Here is a 24,132-nt window from a genome sequence, read left to right as displayed (position 1 = left end):
GAATCCACCATGGGTGTACATGCGATCCCAAACATGAACCCCCCTCCCACCTCCCTCCCCACAACATCCCTCTGGGTCATCCCCGTGCACCAGCCCCAAGCATGCTGTATCCTGCGTCAGACATAGACTGGTGATTCGATTCTTATATGATAGTATACATGTTTCAATGCCATTCTCGCAAATCATCCCACCCTCTCCCTCTCCCTCTGAGTCCAAAAGTCCGCTATACACGTCTGTGTCTTTTTTGCTGTCTTGCATACAGGGTCATCATTGCCATCTTTCTAAATTCCATATATATGTGTTAGTATACTGTATTGGTGTTTTTCTTTCTGGCTTACTTCATTCTGTATAATCGGCTCCAGTTTCATCCATCTCATCAGAACTGATTCAAATGTATTCTTTTTAATGGCTGAGTAATACTCCATTGTGTATATGTACCACAGCTTTCTTATCCATTCATCTGCTGATGGACATCTAGGTTGTTTCCATGTCCTGGCTATTATAAACAGTGCTGCGATGAACATTGGGGTACATGTGTCTCTTTCAATTCTGGTTTCCTCGGTGTGTATGCCCAGCAGTGGGATTGCTGGGTCATATGGCAGTTCTATTTGCAATTTTTTAAGGAATCTCCACACTGTTTTCCATAGTGGTTGTACTAGTTTGCATTCCCACCAACAGTGTAGGAGGGTTCCCTTTTCTCCACACCCTCTCCAGCATTTATTGCTTGCAGATTTTTGGATCGTAGACATTCTGACTGGTGTGAAGTGGTACCTCATTGTGGTTTTGATTTGCATTTCTCTAATAATGAGTGATGTTGAGCATCTTTTCATGTATTTGTTAGCCATCCGTATGTCTTCTTTGGAGAAATGTCTATTTAGTTCTTTGGCCCATTTTTTGATTGGGTCGTTTATTTTTCTGGAATTGAGTTGCATAAGTTGCTTGTATATTTTTGAGATTAGTTGTTTGTCAGTTGTTTCATTTCCTATTATTTTCTCCCATTCAGAAGGCTGTCTTTTCACCTTGCTTATATTTTCCTTTGTTCTGCAGAAGCTTTTAATTTTAATTAGATCCCATTTGTTTATTTTTGGTTTTATTTCCAGAATTCTGGGAGGTGGATCATAGAGGATCTTGCTGTGATTTATGCTTACAAGAGACCCACCTCAGAACAAGGGATGTATACAGACTGAAAGTGAAGGGCTGGAAAAAGATATTCCATGCAAATAGAGACCAAAAGAAAGCAGGAGTGGCAATACTCATATCCAATAAAATAGACTCTAAAACAAAGGCTGTGAAAAGAGATAAAGAAGGCCACTACATAATGATCAAAGGATCAATCCAAGAAGAAGATATAACAATTATAAATATATATGCACCCAATATAGGAGCACTGCAATATGTAAGACAAATGCTAACAAGTATGAAAGGGGAAATCAACAATAACACAATAATAGTGGGAGACTTTAATACCCCACTCACACCTATGGACAGATCAACTAAACAGAAAATTAACAGAGAAATGCAAACTTTAAATGATACATTAGACCAGTTAGACCTAATTGATATCTATAGGACATTTCACCCCAAAACAATGAATTTCACCTTTTTCTCAAGTGCTCATGGAACCTTCTCCAGGATAGATCACATCCTGGGCCATAAATCTAACCTTGATAAATGTTATAAAATCAAAATCATTCCAACCATCTTTTCTGACCATAATACATTAAGATTAGATCTCAATTACAGAACAAAAACTATTAAAAAGTCCAACATATGGAGGTTGAACAACACACTTCTGAATAACCAACAAATTACAGAAGAAATCAAAAAAGAAATCAAAATATGCATAGAAACTGATGAAAATGAAAACACAACAACCCAAAACCTGTGGGACACTATAAAAGCAGTGCTAAGAGGAAAGTTCATAGCACTACAGGCATACCTCAAGAAACAAGAAAAAAGTCAAATAAATAACCTAACTCTACACCTAAAGCAACTAGAAAAGGAAGAATTGGAGAACCCCAGAGTTAGTAGAAGGAAAGAAATCTTAAAAATTAGGGCATAAATAAATGCAAAAGAAACAAAAGAGACCATAGCAAAAATCAACAAAGCCAAAAGCTGATTCTTTGAAAGGATAAATAAAATTGACAAACCAGTAGCCAGACTCATCAAGAAGCAAAGAGAGAAAAATCAAATCAATAAAATTAGAAATGAAAATGGAGAGATCACAACAGACAACACAGAAATACAAAGGATCATAAGAGACTACTATCAGCAATTATATGCCCATAAAATGGACAACGTGGAAGAAATGGACAAATTCTTAGAAAAGTACAATATTCCAAAACTAAACCAGCAAGAAATAGAAAATCTTAACAGACCCATCACAAGCACGGAAATTGAAACTGTAATCAGAAATCTTCCAGCAAACAAAAGCCCAGGTCCAGACGGCTTCACAGCTGAATTCTACCAAAAATTTTGAGAAGAGCTAACACCTATCCTCCTCAAACTCTTCCAGAAAATTGCAGAGGAAGGTAAACTTCCAAACTCATTCTATGAGGCCACCATCACCCTAATACCAAAACCTGACAAAGATACTACAAAAAAAGAAAACTACAGGCCAATATCACTGATGAACATGGATGCAAAAATCCTCAATAAAATTCTAGCAATCAGAATCCAACAACACATTGAAAAGATCATACATCATGACCAAGTGGGCTTTATCCCAGGGATGCAAGGATTCTTCAATATCCACAAATCAATCAATGTAATTCACCACATTAACAAATTGAAAGATAAGAGCCATATGATTATCTCAATAGATGCAGAGAAGGCCTTTGACAAAATTCAACATCCATTTATGATAAAAACTCTCCAGAAAGTAGGAATAGAAGGAACATACCTCAACATAATAAAAGCTATATATGACAAACCCACAGCAAACATTATCCTCAATGGTGAAAAATTGAAAGCATTTCCCCTAAAGTCAGGAACAAGACAAGGGTGCCCACTTTCACCGCTACTATTCAACATAGTTCTGGAAGTTTTGGCCACAGCAATCAGAGCAGAAAAAGAAATAAAAGGAATCCAAATTGGAAAAGAAGAAGTAAAACTCTCACTGTTTGCAGATGACATGATCCTCTACATAGAAAACCCTAACAACTCCACCAGAAAATTACTAGAGCTAATCAATGAATAGAGTAAAGTTGGAGGATATAAAATCAACACTCAGAAATCCCTTGCATTCCTATACACTAATAATGAGAAAGTAGAAAAAGAAATTAGGGAAACAATTCCATTCACCATTGCAAAGAAAAGAATAAAATACTTAGGAATATATCTACCTAAAGAAACTAAAGACCTATATATAGAAAACTATAAAACACTGATGAAAGAAATCAAAGAGGACACTAATAGATGGAGAAATATACCATGTTCATGGATTGGAAGAATCAATATAGTGAAAATGAGTATACTACCCAAAGCAATCTACAAATTCAATGCAATCCCTATCAAGCTACCAGCGATATTTTTCACAGAACTGGAACAAATAATTTCAAGATTTGTATGGAAACACAAAAAACCTATGAATAGCCAAAGCAATCTTGAGAAAGAAGAATGGAACTGAAGGAATCAACCTGCCTGACTTCAGGCTCTACTACAAAGCCACAGTCATCAAGACAGTATGGTACTGGCACAAAGACAGAAATATAGATCAATGGAACAAAATAGAAAGCCCAGAGATAAATCCACACACATATGGACAGCTTATCTTTGACAAAGGAGGCAAGAATATACAGTGGAGTAAAGACAATCTCTTTAACAAGTGGTGCTGGGAAAACTGGTCAACCACTTGTAAAAGAATGAAACTAGATCACTTTCTAACACCGCACATGAAAATAAACTCAAAATGGATTAAAGATCTAAATGTAAGACCAGAAACTATAAAACTCCTAGAGGAGAAAATAAGCAAAACACTCTCTGACAGATTTCTAATCAGGATAATGGATTAAGTTAATATGAGGAATGCTAGAAAATTATTAAATGAATGCTGGAAAACTATTAAAATTTTTTAAAATACACTTGAACAGTAACATTTTGTTTTGGCCTTGCTGCATGCCTTATGGAATCTTAGTACCCCAACTGGGGATTGAACCTGGGCCCACAGCAGTGAAAGCACCAAGTCTTAACCACTGGACTGGCTGGGACTTCCCTCTGTGGCATTGTTGCACAAATACATAGATCCATGAAACAGAATAGAAAATATAGGAAGAGAGCCAAACACACATGGGAAATGAAAGTGGGATAAAGTCATCATTGTGGATCATAGGGTTAAAATGGCTCATTTAATAGATGATGTTGAGACAACTGGAAAGCCATCTGGCAAAAAGAAAGTTGGTTCCCTACTTCACAGAAAAAAATCAGAGATTTAAATATAAAGATGAAGATATAATAAATTCTAGAAGAAAATACTAGAGAATATATTTGTAATTTCAATAAAATCAAAGACTGATAAATTGGGCACTATAAAACTATAAATTTTCCTCATACAAACACCATACAAACAGAAGACTAATAATGAAGGGGGAAATATTTGTACCTTAAATCACATTTAAAGAGCTAATTTCCTTGGAAAGTAAAGAGTTCCACAACACAATAGAAAAATGAACAAAGGATGAGAACAGAAAGGAAATCCCTATGGTTCTTGAGTTTATGAAAAGATATTCACTGTTGCTTATAGGAAGAGAAATCGAAATTAAAGCTACAGAGTTACCATTTTCTACCTATAAGGCTGTCAAAGAACAGAAATGTGGATCACATCCCTTGTTGTTGAAGTGGAAAAACAGACATCCTCACCACACCAGCAGGAATACACTCGGTACAGCATCTACAGAGGGCCATGCCTATCAAAATAAAAATGAATGGGCTGTTTGGGCCAGCCATTTCCCTTTAGAGATACACATAAATGAAATTACATATATATAAGGATATTTGTCGCAGTAAAATGAGATTGTGTAAGGACAGTCATTGCAGAATTCTTTGTAATAGTAAGACAGGAAATAACCTAAATGCTTATGAGTAGGGGAGTAGTTAAAAAAATTATAGTACAACAAAACAAAGGAAACATTGGGAGGATGAGGCAGTACTAACACGTACCGATCTGTAAGGATGTCCATGTTGTTACTTGAATTAATAAGTGAAAAACTGCATCTGTAGCGTGCTGTTTTGTAACATACATGTATATTCTGAGACATGAAAAGGATCTTTCTGAAAGGTTACATAAGGAACTAGCAATGGTGTTACTATCTAGACAGGGGATCTCAGTAGCTGGGGGAACAGACAGGGGTAGGAGGGTGTCACTCTTACTCTCTTCTCTTGGGGGAGAAGAACATTTGGAAATATTTTAACTCCAGTTGCAGACTGATTTAGGGCCAAATTTATACCACCGATGTGGTGCAGAGGCCCTGAATTGAGAGACACACATTAAAATTGGTCGAGAACCAGGGTGACTGGGCACAGCCTCAGAGGGCATACTGGGATACCCACATAAACCCTCCTCCCACAGAACAAGCCTCCAGGACCAGCTGGGCTCAGAACCGCCATCCACCCACGCTGCTCTGTGAGGCCAGGTTTCTCCCATTTGCCCTACCCTATGACTTCTGTGCCTCTGGGTCTCTGGTGTTCTTTGAAGGCACTCTGCTTGGCCTCAGGAACAGACAGGTGCCCTCCGGTAAGGTCTGTTACCCCGATGCCTTCCTGTCCCACCCTCCTCCCTTCCTGTCCCATGTTTATTCTCCAGTTTTTTTCTGGCTACAACTTAGCATTTACTTGGCCATTTTTCTATAACAATTCTGATTGTCCAGCCTAGGTAGGTTGCCCTAGCTGGGCCTCAGGTGAATGTCTCCTCTAATACGACCCCTTTCCAGGACCCTCCTTCTGCGGTGGAACTGACCCAGAGCCAGGCATGAGAGCATGCAGACCCCACCCACTGGATGCAGCTTCTTCCTCAAAGTCAGTGGCAGGTTTCTGCCCACACCCCCATCCCTTCACTCCCCCTCCTCAGTTTCACAGGTAGTCCTGGGATAGTTTCTTTCCTTCCTCCACCGCATCCTTACTCGCAGTGCTCACGCTGACAGCAGAGCGTGATGGATGATTCCAGAGCACCTTTTTCTTCCTTTCACCAAATGTCTGCCCCCTAAAGATTTTTTTTTTATTGAATCGGAACCAGTTTTCTTGCAACTGACCTGACATTTTTTCGGCATTCTCCGTAACTCTGTTGATGTCGTTCTGTAAGGAGCTAATGAGTTTAGCATGTCGTTCACTCCCTACATTCTTGTATTCCTCCCAATATTCTTTCTCACTGAGTTTCTCAAGAAATAGCTTCTCAGCATTACTTATTTGGATGCGCATATCTGTTGAAAGAACATCAAGATTTGGGGTCATTTCTATTGTCCTTGCAACCGTCATTATGTGGCAGTCTGATTTTGTGAAGTTAAAGTCTGATATGAAAATATAAACTCATAAATACAATTTTATATCTACAATTTAGAGAAATCTAAACTATTCAAACTATTGTTTATCCCTCATGATTCAAAATCTCAGTAAAAATAAACTTCCAATTTTAAAGTAGATGGTGTGGTTTGGGGCTGTGACCAAGAATGACAGCATGCAATCAGCCTATATGCCTAGGGAGCCACAAGTTTAAATTATGCCTGTGATCGCTTGAGAAGCATACTGTTTTGTACAATGTATTATTTCACGGATACTTTTTATTGTAAATTGTCATTTTTCTGGTCATGATGTCTCTGGGCAAAGTAATTCCAACTTACATCCTTCCGCTGTCCTTGGTGACCTTTTTTTGTTAAGTATGTTGTTTGACGCCATCAACTACAGATCAACTCTTTGCGCTTTCCTTGTGTGAAATGACAGCATATGATAGCCATAATCACCTCGCTTCCCAGTTACCACATAGTAAGACTTCAGAGTGAAAGCTAAGTTCCTCAGTTAAATGTGTACACATTTGGAGCTGTCTCATCATATAAACCTTTAGTTTACCCCGGTGTACTTACTATACACAACATTCTACTCAGTCTTTAGGCTGAGTATCAGGCTGCTGAATATTCTGGAAAAGGAAGCATCACCAAAACCAGGTACAATGAACTTAATGGCTATTTGGCTCACTGTCCTGCCCCATCTTGTTTGAGAGCTCCTGAGGGCAAGACCACATTTTATTCATCTCTGTCAACCCAGCACTTGGCCGAGAATCTGGCCATTAGTTGAGGCTCAGTAAATATTTACAAAATGAGTGATGCATTCTTTCAAGCCAGAGAGATGCTCCTCAGGCCAAACATCCAGGACTCCAAACATGTCTTTGTTGAAGACATGATAATAATACATTTTTAATACATACTTAACATATTAATATTCAAAATATAAGACTATACATTTTCAAATTCCCTTAACAAGTGATTCTTGTTATTAAACAATTAAGAACACTACACGCCAGTGATCAGCTGTCCTCTGTGAGCAGACTGCCCCGGACTCAGCCTTGCACAACATTCAGTCTTTGCGGGGAGGGTTGGTTGATGTCACTGAAGCTTTTGAAAGACAGGTTGGGGTAGCAGCTGCTGTTCTGCTTTCTTAGCACCCCCTCTCCCTTTTCGTCTAGTAACACACGGCTCCTATCCCTTGTTGTGTAAATACACCGACTACAGATGCCCCTTTTCCCGGCCGGAGGGATTGGTCTAGGGCTGAGTGTGCACCCCAAGCTAGGCCTTGGTTCCGAGTCCTTCCCCAGAAAGGCTCTCACTGAAACTGGTAGGAAACATATCTCTTTTGGTCTCCACTCCACTTTGAGGTTATAAGGATGTACGTTCAGAGGTGTCTGTGGTCAGAGTTCCAGACTCACAGGGAGAACGTTCTCAGAAAAAGGAGCCAGCTTTCCAGGGGAAGGCAGAGAGAGAAGAGGGATGAGAGGAGGTGCGGAGGGACAGGGTGTGCTCGAAAGAGGGGGTGATGGTGGGGGGAGGAGCAAGAGAAGGAGACGAATAAAAGGAAGTTGAGCTCTGACAGCATGTGAGGCTCTGGGTTCAGCTCAGTAGCACCGTGCCTTTTCTGTCTGGTTACTTGAAGAGATTAACATCTTCTTTATGCTTGGACTAGTCTGGGTTGGATTTTTATCCTTGCAACTGAAAGCATCCCAGGTAAACATTGGAAGAGGGAGTTTTGTCAGCACTTCTCAAACTTGACTGTGCACAGAAAACCCGTGTGACCTTGTCCAAATGCAGACTCTTTGACTCAGCAGGTCCAGATGGCTCAGAGGCTCTGCACCATCCCAGGCTGCTGGCGGAGCTGCAGCCGCTGCTCCATGAATTGAAGTGAGTTGCAGGTGACTGCCTGGTGCCGACTGTGACAGCCTCAGAGACCCCTTGTAGACACGTCTGTTCCCTCCCTCTCCCTCTCTTCATCAGCATCCATGGGCTTCTTTCTCCCTTGGACCACTGCACACGCCCAGCCCTCCCATTCTTAGTCACCCAGCACGTCCCCAGTCTTGGGTGACACACAACCCAGCCCCAGCCCAGACTTCAGACAGTCACACCTCCACTAACCGGACCATTCCCTGCAAAGGCAGCTTAGTGAGCACGTCTGAGCATCGGCTGAGGTCTCACACCCATCTCAAGAGAGTTCATAAAGCATCCCTTGCACACAGAAGCACGATTCTCCTGGAGACGGCCTGGCCAGGAAACGCATCCACCACCTCGTGCCGTCACGTCACTGCTGTCGCTACAGGGGCTCAGCTGGAGCCGGCTTATGGAACAGTGGTGGAGAGCCCCTAAAAATGAAGCTTGCTGACTGACCTGTGGCCTTGGTAACTATTTCACCCAAAACGACAACTATCTACAAATGGAGCGCCTGCTCCGGACCAACTGCTTGATTAAGTAGGCTCTCTAGAGTGCTTGGGGAAATCCAAGAAAACCTAGCCCCTCGCTTTTGTCTCTCAGGTTCTCATAGTGCTTTCTGGTAGCACTCCAGTCTCTCCCCTGTTTTCCAGGTTCCTGGCAGGGATGGTATTTATAGAGGTTCTGGCAAAAAAAAAAAAAAGAAAAAATCTAGAAATCTGAGCAGCAAGCTCAAGATGAAGGAACAGGAATTTTTTTTCAATGCGTGTGTCAACACTGAGGGTCCAGCTCTCAGGACCCTGGTACTTCCTGAGCCCGGGGCAAGACTATGTCCTGCGTCTTTTACCTTCTCTACCAGCATCATTTCTATCCACGTCCTGTAAACATCCCCTTTTCCAAATCCAATCCCTTTTTCCCCATCTAAATAGGGGGCTTAGCTTCCCTAGAGATACTGGGTCTGGGGAGGAAGCTTTATACTCTCCTTACCATTCCCAAGTCTGAACTGAGGCTGAAGCCATTGAAGACACCAAATGAGACAATTTCCCCGCAAAAGAGCAGATCACCACTGCCTGGAGTTCGGGGTGGCAGCTCACAGGATGCGGGCTGGTGTTAAAGGCCAGAGGGCTCTGGTCTGTGTTTCTGACCACAGCTCTCCTCCTCCTCGCTGGGCTTCATTATCTCCACCCACTTTGCTATTTCCTCCTGTCGCCCACTTACCTCCATGGGTTTGTGGTTGTGGCAGTAATGATGTCCTTCGAAGTATGTCCATGGCATTTTGAACATATTAGGAGACAAAAGCATTGATACATTCAAGAAATAACTTGATATGGCTTTATGATAATTTTCTAGGTTCCTAAATCACCTTTCAAGTTTTGTTCCTGGTCTCTTTCAAACTTCCATTTTTCCTTCATTGCATTTTCAACCTCCTCTCTTGTTACAACTACGGATCCCTCTGACTTCTCTTCACTGAGTTCCTTTAGTAGGTTCCGTATGTGCCAAATTTGTTCATCCTTTAAGCGTTTATTCTGTCATGAATATCAAAGAGTTGTTAATTACCTCTGCTGTAGTATCTCCATTGTTTTCCCTCAAAACAGAATCACATGCTGAGACTTGCAAAATAAGAAATAGTTAATGAAATAATTTATTCAATAGTATCTCCAAAGAGCATGTGGAAGATGGAAGACTCAAAATTAAATCCATCAAATCAGTAGTCACTGAAGAGACCGTTTCCTTTTAAAACCTGTGTTAATAATCTGCCAGTCTATCACCCTATCATAGGATCAATGAACATTAAAATTAGACTTCAGAGGTCAATTTCTTCACCTCCCACGAATTATCTTTCTTTTCTAGGAAACGTCACCCATTTATTCAATATTTATGGAGTTATCTACCATATGCCAAGAGTCATCTAGACACTAGGCATATATTCGTGAACAAAATAGACAAAAGTACTGCTCTTGTGGGATTTACATTATTTTTTGCTTTTCTCACAAGTGACCCTAATTCTCTTCTTCTGGGGTGATGATCACTCACCATTCCAACACTCCACACCTGAAACATAAACCATATTCTTCTTGTGAATATCCCATCCATGTTTCCATGTTTCTTATTTAATCAACTTAGAGTTTATTTTTGCCCTTGCTAGTTTATTATGTATATGTAGAGATATTTTATTGTGTGTGAACCTAATACATATTTCTTGTACTTTTCTTAGCCTTCCTTTTTTTTTCTCCCTTTAAGTTTTAATACTCACTTCCCTGGGGTCTTTCCTTCAATTTCTTAAACCTAAGAAAATATATATACTTAAAATATTCTTATACTTCTTTTAAAAATTACTTATTTTCCTATAATTTAACATTCTCTGTACTATGGTTTTTCAACATTATAGTTTATTTCTGATATTCATGTTTTTATTCTCTTAACCTTCATAGGCAATGGCAACCCACTCCAGTACACTTGCCTGGAAAATCCCATGGACAGAGGAGCCTGGTGGGCTGCAGTCCATGGGGTCGCTGAGTCGGACACGACTGAGTGGCTTTGCTTTCAGTTTTCACTTTCATGCATTGGAGAAGGAAATGGCAACCCACTCCAGTGTTCTTGCCTGGAGAATCCCAGGGACAGCGGAGGCTGGTGGGCTGCCGTCTATGGGGTCACACAGAGTCAGACACGACTGAAGTGACTTAGCAGCAGCAGCAACCTTCATAGATACTCTACTATAAGAATATTTTCTTTCTCAAAATTGATTCTGTAAGCCAATACTTCTGAAACTTCAACATGTATACCCAGCACTTGGGGACCTTGTTAAAAATGCAGATTCTGATTAAGTTTGGTACAATGCCTGTAATTCTGCATTTCTCACATGTTCCAGGTGGTGCTGAACCTGCTGGCCCACAAGCCACACTTTGGGTAGCCAAATTCTTTCTGATAATCTAAATATCTGTGATTTATTGATAGTGCTGCAGCCTACTAAAACTCAGGTCTTTAACATTGAATCCAACAAACTTTAAAGTTGATGGCTGAAAAATTTGATTTCTGAAAATTGCTTAGCAAAATAGACACTAGTTTAATAAACTCCACAGAGAGGATTTTAATGTAACCTTAACGCTCTTTAAGTCGTTCCACAGGCTGATTGTCATATCAGTGCTTTAGAATTTTAATTTAAAACTTTGATAAACTGAACAAAAGCAACAAACAATTAACTTTATGATGCTCAGTATTGATAAATACAGCCAAAAAACAAAAAGACAGACTGGACAGGCTTTGAGTGACTTAAAAAAGTAGAAATAAAGATGAAAAAGATATGATATTCAAAATCCCACAGTTTAAATTCTCTGATCTTTTGTTTGCGATATTCTAAAGTATCTGAATTCTGTCTCTGAAGAATTTTTAGTGCCAAAGAATTCATGGTGTGATATATATCTGAAAACTGAATTTCTTTGCTTCTAATTTCGTAAAATCTTGTAGAGAATGACATAAACATAAGTGGTGGAATAAGACTTCTGAAAATCCGCTTCTTCATAAAGGCAATGAGAAAAAACTGGCAAAAATTGGAAAAATCAACTTTTCAGAACTCTGGAAATCAAAGGCTTTGCAGTAACTTCCAGGGAGTGTTTATTCAAGAAAAATGGTTGAATCTGAGTAAGAACAGTGAGTTTCATGGCATTTCAAACTTACCCTAAAAACCAGTAGCCCCACAATTATGGCAAAACCCAGCAATCTAGCAGCCTGTGGCTGAGGGTTGGGGAGAGAAGAGAGGCAGAACTCTTGCAAAGCCCAGTTCCTAAATAAGGGCCATTATTTGACTTATCTGGTAATTCCCTGGAAAATCCCACTGGCAAGCCTTGTCTTTATTCGACCTGACTCAAAGCTTGCCCAATGTCTTAACAGCCTTTTCCTAGATTGGTTTGTCAAAAACAATCAACAGTTGTTGAACATTACAGCTCCGTGTGTGTGTGTGTGTGTGTGTGTGTGTGTGTGTGTGTGTGTGTGTGTGTCCGGCTCTTTGAAGCCCTATGGACCGTAGCCTGCCAGGCTCCTCTGTCCATGGACTTTTCTAGACACAAATACTGGAGTAGCTTGCCATTTCCTCCTCCAGAGGATCTTCCTGACCCAGGGATTGAACCCACATCTCTTGCGTCTCCTGCATTGGCAGGCGGCTTCTTTCCCACACTGCCACCTGGGAAGCCCACAGCTCCCTGAGGTGTTAATAAAAGTTGAGGTAAACAACAAGCTGACCCCCACCCCCCAAAAATCTTCAGAAGAAAACTGGAGATGAGATGTCCATAGGGAGTTTTGACAGCTCTCATGTATTCCTAAGAATCTAAAAGGCCACATGCATTTAATAACATCTATATTAAACTTCCCAAATCCTGTATGAATTTCAAATAGAAAAGAAATGTGTCTGACAGTGTTACAAAATTCACTATATCTGAAAAATTATTTTGAGTGATATACTGAAATAAAATTTAAATATATCCACCAATATGCTTAAAAAAAGACATTTATCTTATGAAGTACATTTATTATTTGAGGTAAGACTAATTGTCATATTATAAATAGAAGAAAGGAGATTTAGTGTCTAAGCTATAAAAGAAGGATTATTTTTATTTTGTTATAAGGCCATCTCATGGCCTTTTAAAAACTTTTTTAGACTCACAAGAACAAGAATAGAAGTTGCCAAAATAGGACACACAATTCCCATCTACTGTCCACCCACCTTGCCCAAATGATAACATCTTATCTAATGATAGCACAGCATCAAAATGAGGAAATTGGCATTGGTACAATGTTATTAATTGAACTAGAGATTTTATCTCTATTTCACCAGTTTTTACATTTTTTCTTTTTGGTGTATGATTGTGATACCGTCATTTGTAAGAAATGTATGTATGCATATCTTTGATCACTCAGGTGACTAAAATGTATTTCTTTGTTGTTCAGTTTCGAAGTTGTGTCCAACTCTTTGCGACTCCAAGGACTGCAGCACGCCAGGCTCCTCTGTCTTTCACTATCTCCTGATAGTGACTCTTGTGTCCATTGAGTTAGTGATGCCATCCAACCATCTCATCCTCTGTTGTCCACTTTCTCCTCCTGCCCTCAATCTTTCCCAGCATCAGTGTCTTTCCCAGTGAGTCAGCTCTTCGCATCAGGTGGTCAAAGTATTGGAGCTTCAGCATCAGTCCTTCCAATGAACATTCAGGGTTGATTTTCTTTACAATTGACTAGTTTTATCTCCTTGCTGTCCAAGGGACTCTCAAGAGTCTTCTCCAGCACCACAATTTGAAAGCATCAATTTCTTGGCACTCAGCCTTCTTTATTGTCCAGCTCTCACATCCATACATGACTACTGGAAAAACCATAGCTTTGACTAGACGGACCTTTGTTGCAAAGTGATGTCTCTGCTTTTTAACACACTGTCTAGGTTTGTCATAGCTTCCCTTCCAAACAGCATAAATAGATACGAAAAATTTATGATATAAATATATATAGATAGATATATAAATATATATCTGTATTTCTTAGATATATTCTTATGGGTTTTTTTTTAATGATTTTCAACCATAGTTCCTGGCCCACAGTGCCCAAAACCCATGGAATTTTCTGCCATCACAATTGGGTTTATGTTAATGAAAGTGACTTTTGAATCTGGGAGAGAGAAAGGGAGAGGGCCTGATTGCCAGGAGAACTAATCAAGTTATTAGAGGATGGCAGCCCCTCGCGTTGATTTCCAGGGACAGGAGAGGTACTTGAGGTGGAATCAACTGCTACTAGCCAAGGATTTAGTCAATCACGATTATGTAATGAAGCCTCCATTAAAACCTGGAAAAGGAGCATCTTTTGGTCCTTTCCCAGAGAGCTTCCATGTGCTGCTGTGCCAGGCCACACGGGCAGAAGCTCCTTTGTTTGGTACTTTGCTCTCTAGGGCCTTCCCTGATGGCTCAGCCAGTAAAGAATCTGCCTGCAGTGTTGGAGACCTGGGTTTGATCCCTGGGTTGGGAAGATCCCCTGGAGAAAGGAATAGCTACCGACTCCAGTATTCTGGCCTGGAGAATTCCATGGAGTTGCAAAGAGTCGGACACGACTGAGCAACTTTCACTTTCACTCTGCTCTCTGTATCTCTTCATCTGACTGTCGATTCATAGCCTTTAATACCTTTTTAATGATCTAGTGAGTAAATGGGTTTTTCTGGTTCTGTGAACCATTCTAGCAAGTTAATCGAACCTGAGGAGGATGGGGTTGTGCAAGACTCTGATTTATAGCCAGTCAACCAGATGTACAAGTAACACCCTGGACTGGTAACTGGCATCTGAAGTGCAGGGTGGTCTTGTGGGACTGAGCCTTTTACCTGTGGAATCTGATTCTATCTCCAGGTAGGTAAGTGTTAGAATTGAGGTGAACTCTTGGACACCCCGCTAGAGTCTGAGAATCGCTTGTCGGTTAGGGGAAGCCTCCACACACACAAGTTGGAATTGGGTCAGAAACCCTTTCAGTAGGATTATAAATTCTGTCACATATGCATATGAGACATATCACCACAAAGACGGCATTTGAAGCTGTGATGTTAAATAAGATGATCCAGAGAGAGTTTAGAGTGAATGAGTACGTTTAAGATGAGAACATAGATAAATACTCTAATTAAAGGGTGGGAATAAATACTCTAATTTAAGGGTTTCTTTTTGTATTCGAGGGGGGAAAAACAATGAAAAAAAAGAAAAAGAAGAAATGATCAGAGAAGTAGAAGAAAATTCAAGAAAGAGTGATGTCCTGGAGCCCAAAGGAAAAAGAGTTTCAGGACGCCAGGAGTGACTGTCGGAGGAGTGGGGTGTAAGGTTAGGCCTCGAAGAGTACATTGATGTAATGTTAGTCACTTCAGTCATGTCCAACTCTGCGATCCCACAGACGGTAGCCTGCCAGGCTTCTCTGTCTATGGGATTCTCCAGGCAAGAATACTGGAGTGGGTTGCTGTGCCCTCCTCCAGATGAGTACATTGGGCCTGGCTAACTGGTCAGCACAACTTTCGCTGGAGCGGTTGTAGGGGAAAAGTAGGAGTGGAAGTATGTACTGGGAAGTAGGGACGTGGGCACAGAGGGCTGTGAGATGTCCAATGCTGTAGAGGAGCACGAACGCAGACAGAGAAGGAAAGAAAGATAGAGGTAATCATCTAAACAAAGCTAAACGCATAGGAAGAAACGATGAAAGAAGAGGGCATAACTTTTCTGATTTGGACATTTCCAATTTGGACATAACTGGAGAGAAAAATGTATCTAAAGAGTCATGTTAAACTTAGCAATTTAAATATCTGTGACCTCAAAATTTTTTCCTCCCACTGGTATTTGTGGATCAACCCAACAAATATTTATTAAACACCTACTTATGCTGGGCCCTTTGGAGAAACAAAGATAGGATTTGATTGCTAAAAAAAAAAAGAGAGAGAGATTTGATTGCTGCTACCTAAAGGGTTTTCAATTAAATAATGGAGAAATATTTTTATGCAACATCCGAGCTAAGATGGAGGGAATGAAGAGGAGCTACTCAAAAGAAGAGCATTCTGGGAAGAGGAAATGGCCTCTTTGTTGTAAAGGTACCATAGACAGAAAAAGATTGGGCTTCACAATATTTAAAAGAAGCAGGGGTAAGCAAAGGATGGGATGGCTGCAGATGAATGGGAGAGGTGAGTAGAGGTCAAATTTTGAAGGACCTTGAAGGCTTCAGGAAGATCTATGGATTTTATTTTCTGTGCAGCAGGATTTTAAGCACTGAAAGGTTTGCCATATTCCACGGGTCATTCTGGTTGCCCCATGGAAAATGTACTGGTTAGAGGAAAGATGGGTAAGAGATGACGCTGGCTTAAACTGTGGCACCAGCAGTGCACATGGAAAGAAACTGATAAATACAGTTGAGCTAGTCTGTCTTCCTATGCTCCTCACTGCTGGGTCCACTAATGACTCCAAGAGACAACTTAGACCTATCATGGTCTTGAGCTAATCCTCCTGGAAACAAGAATGTTGTCTCTGGCTCCAGTTGATGGGTTATGGGAAAGTGGTTCCTCAGGCCTGATCCATTGTCCTTTCCACAACCAAACAAAAGTCCCAAAGCTAGCCGGGGGTTCCAGTGCTGACCACTCCAGGGTGTGCATCGGCCTCCTGGTGGCAGCTCACTCTCCTGTGCCCTGGGACCTCTCTAAGTGGGACCTGCCTCCAGGTGCCGCAGCCAGACTTCCCCTTCCACTCGCATCCATTGACCTCAGTTTCTTAGTTCCTGCTGCAAGTGCCTGGTCCTTCAGAATCATGACAACATCAGGGTTGTCTTGCCCAGCATGTATTTGATGAACAAATGGACAAATTTGCCCCATGATGAAGACAGGAATCCTCGTTTCCCAAGGGGGAAACTGAGGCTTACACCAGTTTTGGCCAAAATGATACTAGCAGTGGGTTGTATGGTCAGGATGCAAAAATTCAGGTTTCTGACTAAAATTCCATTAAAATTTGTAGACACAGTCTTCTGTAGACAAAAGTCCGATAAAATAGCTGTGGAAGTTTCAAGATCTATATAAAGTAAATGTTTTAATAGGGGACACTCTCAGTATTTCCTCATTCTTGAGCCCCTTAAGGGCTAAGTTGGATGCACTATCATTTCCTGCTTCCCACCTTTATTTCTGTTGGTCCTGATAGTCACACACAGCACCCCTTTGACCTTCATTTTATTCTGATTTTATAAAGACAGACATCATCTTAAAAACTAAGTTAGTCATTATAACAACTGAAATCGTACTTTTCTGATAATATTTACATATGCACAGGCCGAAAATCTAAAAGAAAACAGATAAATAAATTTAAAATACAGAGCCCATGTTCTATCAGTTCAGTTCAGTCCAGTTCAGTCGCTCCGTCGTGTCTGACTCTTTGCGACCCCATGAATTGCAGCATGCCAGGCCTCCCTGTCCATCACCAACTCCTGGAGTTCACTCAGACTCACGTCCATCGAGTCAGTGATGCCATCCAGCCATCTCATCCTCTGTCGTCCCCTTCTCCTCCTGCCCTCAATCCCTCCCAGCATCAGAGTCTTTTCCAATGAGTCAACTCTTCGCATGAGGTGGCCAAAGTACTAGAGTTTCAGCTTCAGCCTCATTCCTTCCAATGAACACCCAGGACTGATCTCCTTTAGAATGGACTGGTTGGATCTCCTTGCAGTCCAAGGGACTCTCAAGAGTCTTCTCCAACACCACAGTTCAAAAGCATCAATTCTTTGGCACTCAGCTTTCTTTGCAGTCCAACTCTAACATTCATACATGACCACTGGAAAAAACAGCCTTGAATAGACGGACCTTTGTTGGCAAAGTAATGTCTCTGCTTTTGAATATGCTATCTAGGTTGGTCATAACTTTCATTCCAAGGAGTAAGCATCTTTTAATTTCATGGCTGCAATCACCATCTGCAGTGATTTTGGAGCCCCAAAAAATAAAGTCTGACATTGTTTCTACTGTTTCCCCATCTATTTGCCATGAAGTGATGGGACCAGATGCCATTATCTTCGTTTTCTTTAAGCCAACATTTTCACTCTCCTCTTTCACTTTCATCAAGAAGCTTTTGAGTTCCTCTTCACTTTCTGCCATAAGGGTGGTGTCATCTGCATATCTGAGGTTATTGATATTTCTCCTGGCAATCTTGATTCCAGCTTGTGCTTCTTCCAGCCCAGTGTTCCTCATGATGTACTCTGCATAGAAGTTAAATAAGCTGGGTGACAATATGCAGCCTTTACGGACTCCTTTTCCTATTTGGAACCAGTCTGTTTTTTCCATGTCCAGTTCTAACTGTCCAGTTCTTCCTGACCTGCATACAGGTTTCTCAAGAGGCAGGTCAGGTGGTCTGGTATTCCCATCTCTTTCAGAATTCTCCACAGTTTATTGTGACCCACACAGTCAAAGGCTTTGGCATAGTCAATAAAGCAGAAGTAGATTTTTTTCTGGAATTATCTTCCTTTTTCCATGATCCAGTGGATGTTGGCAATTTGATCTCTGGTTCCTCTGCCTTTTCTAAAACCAGCTTGAACATCTGAAAGTTCATGGTTCACGTATTGCTGAAGCCTGGCTTGGAGAATTTTGAGCATTCCTTTATTAGCGTGTGAGATGAGTGCAACTGTGTAGTAGTTTGAGCATTCTTTGGCATTGCCTTTCTTTGGGATTGGAATGAAAACTGACCTTTTCCAGTCCTGTGGCCACTGCTGAGTCTTCCAAATTTGCTGGCATATTGAGCGCAGCACTTTCACAGCATCATCTTTCAGGATTATAGTTTGGTTAAATAAGAAATTAAAAGATAAATGGGATTGCAGAGCTTTACATTTTTAAACATAAGATTCAGTGTCCTCATGATCTAAGTAACACAATTCAAGGTGACTTCCTTTGACATTATAAATAATAAATAGAAACACCAGTACCCTCTTGCCTCCCATGTACAAAAATACATTTAATCAGCTCTAAGCACTAAAGAAGATAATTTCCTAGAGTTCATTTCATTATAACTCAAAAAATTTTAAGCATTTGCATAAATGTTTAATGATTAGATATCAGCTTTATATTTTATACTCACTCTTTCATGATACTTTTGATTCTTTTCTCTAAGTTTCTTTATTCGAGCCATAAATCGTTCTAGTGAGTTTTCCTTTATTTGACAGCTAATAACAGAAATAATGTGTTACAATTATTTCCTTTAGGAAAAATTAATGAAAGAAAAATTTAAAATTATACTATTTGAATTGAAATAAAGTATTAAATATACTATAAAACCCTGTTTAGGGATAAGAATCTTTACTGATGTTGTATTTCTGAGTATATTTTACTCACTAAAATATGTATTAGAGAGATAACTTTCTAAAGTTTTAAAAAATATCAATCCTCATTTTTATTTCATAGTCATAACTTTTATACTTACTTTCTTATTATCTATAAATAATTCAGCATAAAAAGAACCTAGGAAAGGGCATACAGAAAACATGCTTCCTGGAAATCCAAAAACATTCAGACAAAAATGACAAGACAAACACTTTACAAGGGCAAGCGCAGCTTCTTGAAACAGTAGGCTAAACCAGGCTGACCTACTGGCCAATTCCATTAGTATACCATCTTGTCTATAGACAGTAAAAGGTTTCTTGACACAAGTATATATTTTAAATACCAAACAAATATTTGTTGAATGTCTACTAGGTATTAAATATAGAAAGCATGGAAAGACTCTGGTATAGGCAATTTGAAGAGTTAAGGGTATCTCTATTACCTCATAAATTTTACCACTTTAAATCTGAGACCAAAATAAAGGAACAGAACTAGCTCCATGTAAATCCCTTGCCTCTATTAAATATCCATCTCTCTATATATATCTAGCACCTCTGCGGTGTAGTGAACAGAGGGGTATTTACAGGATGAGAAACTCTGCTTTTCAACCTTGTCTCTTCCACTTCTTACCTACATGACCTCAACAAGTCAATTCTCTGAACTTCAGTTTCCAAGCTGTCGAGAGATAACAACACCAACCCAGCTCTATGTGTTTTATAAAGATGAAAATAAGAAATCATATGTGCATGTTTCTAGCACAAAGTAAGTGCTCAGTAAATTTCAGGTGAATTTTAATCTTATGTCCTCAGTCCTTCTCCTGGAATATCGTTTATATTTGTGATATTGTAAACTTAGTAGAGAGAAAAATAAAGCTCTTTCTTTCCAAATGAAGAGAAAACCAAAACATTTTAAAAATGAGCAAATCCTTTAGGCTTTGCCTTGAGTTGCTTCTGCAGGGGGCAGTTTGGAGAGGTCTGAGTGGCATCAGCAAGCCTGGGGGTGTGGTGGATTCTAAGATGCCCTAAAGGTTTGGCTGCTTCAACAGCCCCCTTGTGGAGCGTTCACCTAGCCTCTCCTGGGAATTCACTCCAGCCTCATCGGGCCTCAGAGATGATAAATTTATCAGGAAGCAGGGCTTCCTTGGTGGCTCAGACAGTAAAGAATCCACCTGCAATGCAGGAGACCTGGGATTGATCCCCGGGTTGGGAAGATCCCCTGGAAAAGGGAAAGGCTACCTGCTCCAGTATTCTGGCCTGGAGAATTCCACGGACAGAGGAGCCTGGTGTGGGCTACCGTCCATGGGGTCACGGAGTAGGACATGACTGAATGACTAACACTTTCACTTTCAGAGGAAGCTAAGCCTCAGGGCTCCCCACCATTAGCCACTGTGGGAATTCAAGCCTCCCTGGTCTCTGAACACTTCCTCCTTTTCACATCTCCCTTTTCTACTCAGTGCCCTAGTAACCCACGTGTCACACTAAATGCTGACGCGAGTGGGAAAATAAACCAATGAGGTTTATACTGAGCACTTAATATACACCGAAGTGCTTTGAAAAGGGTATTGCGCTGTTTTGAAGCACAGTGATATGGAATTAACGCTAATGCAATGCGTCGTCACCGTGTCCCTTCCTTCCTTATCAAAATGTTAGCTGATGGAAGGAATTTTCACATGTTGAGGCATGGGGAAGTCGTCCTGGCTTATTCCTGATTTGGCTTGGACTTTATGCTGACTAGAACGACCTGCGGCCTGTCAAGCATCTGTTGTTCATCTGCTTTAACCGTGACAGAAAAGAATGCTTTTGAACATGAAAACGGAGTGCCTGTGGTTCAGGCATTCAAAATGGAGCTGGGCGGCCACACTGGACGCAGTTTCAGACACATTTCCATATCACTGAGAACTCTGTTTTGAACTGTATCAAACTCAAAGATACCACCAGCCATTTTCAAAATAATATTTTTGCCAGGGGCTGCCAGCTGCAATTTTATGGCCTTAAAGTCTCCCTGGTAACTGTGTGATCATTTTGGATCCCAACCAATCCTTGCTTCTCACCAATTCCAGCCCTAATTCTTGACAAATATGTAACTGTGATTTGGGCCTGTATGTTGCTGTTGTTGTTAAGTCACTAATTTGTGTCCAACTCTTGGGCCCATGGACTGTAGCTCACCAGTCTCCTCTGTCCCTGGGATTTTCCAGACAAGAATCCTGGACTGGGTTGCCATTTCCTTCTCCAGAGGGTCTTCCCAACCCAGGGATAGAATCTGCATCTCCTGCATTGGAAGGTGGATTCTTTATCACTGAGGCACCAAGGTAGCCCTTTTGCCTACATAAGCCTCCCCATTTTGCAGTCAGTGGAACACATTCAACTGCTTCTTGCATCTGTGTCTCCTGGGCTACAGTCCTCAGTTTGGCTTGAATAAAACTCTCTCCTATTTTTATTATAGGTTGTTTATTGAGTATTAATGTAGTAATGTGTCAACTTCCTTCTTCCATGCAATTTTGTTAAAAATTCTGAGAAGGAACACAAATCTGGGTTCTAAAAAAGAATCTATACTCTTACTTATTATACTTTTAAAACCCTTAACTATATCTGTACCTATTGCTATACCTATGTCCATACTTGTTGAAAACTGGGTTGGGGGCAATAAATATAAGGGAAAAAATGAAAACCACCATCACCTAGAGATTTAGCATTATGCAGTAAGATATTTTGCTAAAGGGGAAGAGAGAGGAAGACCACATTCACATAACTTTAATATAGTATATTGTTAGAACTGTTCTATTTTATTATTATTCATTGTTAATCTGTTACTGTGCCTAATTTAGAAATTAAACTCTATCATAGGTATATACATGAAGAAAATACATAGTATATAAAGGGTTTGGTACTATCCATGATTTCAGGCATCCCTTGGGAGTCTTGGAACAAATTCCCTGAGGAAAAAGAGTGACTAAGACACGATCACTCTGCAGATTCAACACTGGCAGTCTCAGTTCTTTGCCAACAACCACAGAGGTCTACGGCCTTATTTTCTTGAGAGAGATTAAGAAAAGTTCAGTTGTTCAGAAGTCATGGACCACCTGCCCTGGGCCCTTGAGCTCTTTGTTAGGGGCTGAGGTTGTCTAAGAGAAATATAAGATGCTGCCAGGGACCCTTGGATGATTCTTCCTCAGATGGTGAGACGGGCGTCTTGACTATTCATCATGTGGCCATAGTCCCGTCACCTGGGACCTCAGGGAACAGCTGACGTGTCGCCAGAAGGGCGCAGGAAGGCCCAGGCTGTTCCAGTCCATGAGGCTGTTTACTTAGCTTCAACAAAGGAAGAAAATGGAAAGCATGGGAACGCTCAACTTCCGTCTTGTACTAGATCATGAGAATTTTTAAATGTGCGAAACCTCTGTTGAAGAGGAGAAAGACTGGCCTCTGGTTGACCCAGAGAAGAGAGAAGGAGCGGTAGCTGGATGCCATCCCTGTGGGCCGTGGGGAAAAGGTGAGAGGCCAGACTGCAGTCACGGAGCTGGGCTTTCTGCCCACCTCTCAGAAGCCACTGTGCGCCAAGTCTTCAGTTACGCTGCAAAACGAGCGCAGGGAGAATCTGGCCGTCGCTTAATGTTACCTCCAGTGTTAAGTAAAAGGGCACTTGGTGAAAAGTCCCTTCCTGTGGGTGCCATCAGTGTTCTGACTCTCTCACTCACCGTCTTCTAATAAGAACATACAGACTTGGAGTCTCACAAGAAGGACATTGGATTTTCCTTGAATGTCGTTGAGAACGATTCTCTTGAACAGAGACCTGGTCTCCAGCATTGCTCTCCAGTTTCAACCTTGTCCCCCTCCAGTAGACGGCCGCCTATTCCCAAGACCCACGTGTCCACGGGGGTCTGCTGATCTGACCCTGCGCTTGCCCGCTCTCGCTCCCTCTGCCTTCCGTCCATTCCTGGACTGCGACACGCCCTTCCTCACCCGCCCTCTTTATCTCTCTGGCTCTGTAACACCTGTTCCTCCTCTTTCCGAGATCAGCTCCCACATCGCCCCCTCAGACGAGCTCTTCCTGATCCCGGCGACTGAAATGACCGAGCACGCACGCACTGAGTCTGTCCAGTCCTTCAGTTATGCGATCGCGGAGCACCCTACACTGTTCTTCCGCAGCATCTTCTTTAAGGTATGCAACTTTTCAGGAAAGACCGGACTGTGTGTTTAACGTCCATCTCCCGTGCTTCGTTAGGAATGGACCGTGTGGGCCGGTTCACTCTTGTCCTCCAGTGATCAGCACTTGCCTGTTATGTATTTGGTTAACATTCAAATACTTGCTCAATAGGCATGAAGTGCCTTCTTATTTGAAAAAGAAAAAAAAAACTGTCATGTATTCATTCACTTCCTAAGTGTTACACATTAAAACACCAACCCGGGACCCAAAGTTGAAGTTCAAAAGCTATCAAAGGGCTTACTCTCCATCAGTTAGATAAAACAGAAACATATGACAAGTATCACCTCTAGTCTCGTCTCCAGCTCCTGGGATAGAAATATTAAGATATTCTTATTAAAGTGAAAGTGAAAGTCGCTCAGTTGTGTCCAGCTCTTTGAGACCCCATGGACCATCCAGTCCATGGAATTCTCCAGGCAAGGACACTGGAGTGGGTAGCCTTTCTGTTCTCCAGGGGATCTTCCCAACCCAGGGATCGAACCCAGGTCTCCCACATTGCAGGCAGATTCTTTACCAGGGAAGCCCATTCTTATTGAAAATAACTATAAATCATTTGGGTTTGATTTGTAGGCATTTGAGGACAATGCAAATTGCAATGTCTAGAAATAAAAAGTTAAATGAAGAAGAGAAGTGTGTGTACATTTACTCTTTTGTAAATGGACACTAACTGAGGTGTGCTCTATTTGAAGAGGTAAGCCAGCAAGT

General features: G+C 41.1%; 1 protein-coding gene across 1 annotated transcript in view; it reads right to left on the bottom strand.

Moving 5' to 3' along the window:
* CCDC83 (coiled-coil domain containing 83) overlaps nt 1–24,132 on the bottom strand; it is a 48,349-nt gene that overhangs the window by 23,847 nt on the left and 370 nt on the right. Inside the window, exons 2-4 of the mRNA XM_068979039.1 lie at nt 18,986–19,070; nt 9,763–9,925; nt 6,246–6,413 (exon numbers count right to left, since the gene is read on the bottom strand). Of these exons, the coding sequence (XP_068835140.1) occupies nt 6,246–6,413; nt 9,763–9,925; nt 18,986–19,070 (416 nt within the window). The remainder of the gene's footprint in view (nt 1–6,245; nt 6,414–9,762; nt 9,926–18,985; nt 19,071–24,132) is intronic.

This window comes from Capricornis sumatraensis, chromosome 8 (assembly GCF_032405125.1).
Source record: "Capricornis sumatraensis isolate serow.1 chromosome 8, serow.2, whole genome shotgun sequence".
NCBI lineage: Eukaryota > Metazoa > Chordata > Mammalia > Artiodactyla > Bovidae > Capricornis > Capricornis sumatraensis.
This window is presented reverse-complemented; position numbering and strand designations above follow the sequence as displayed.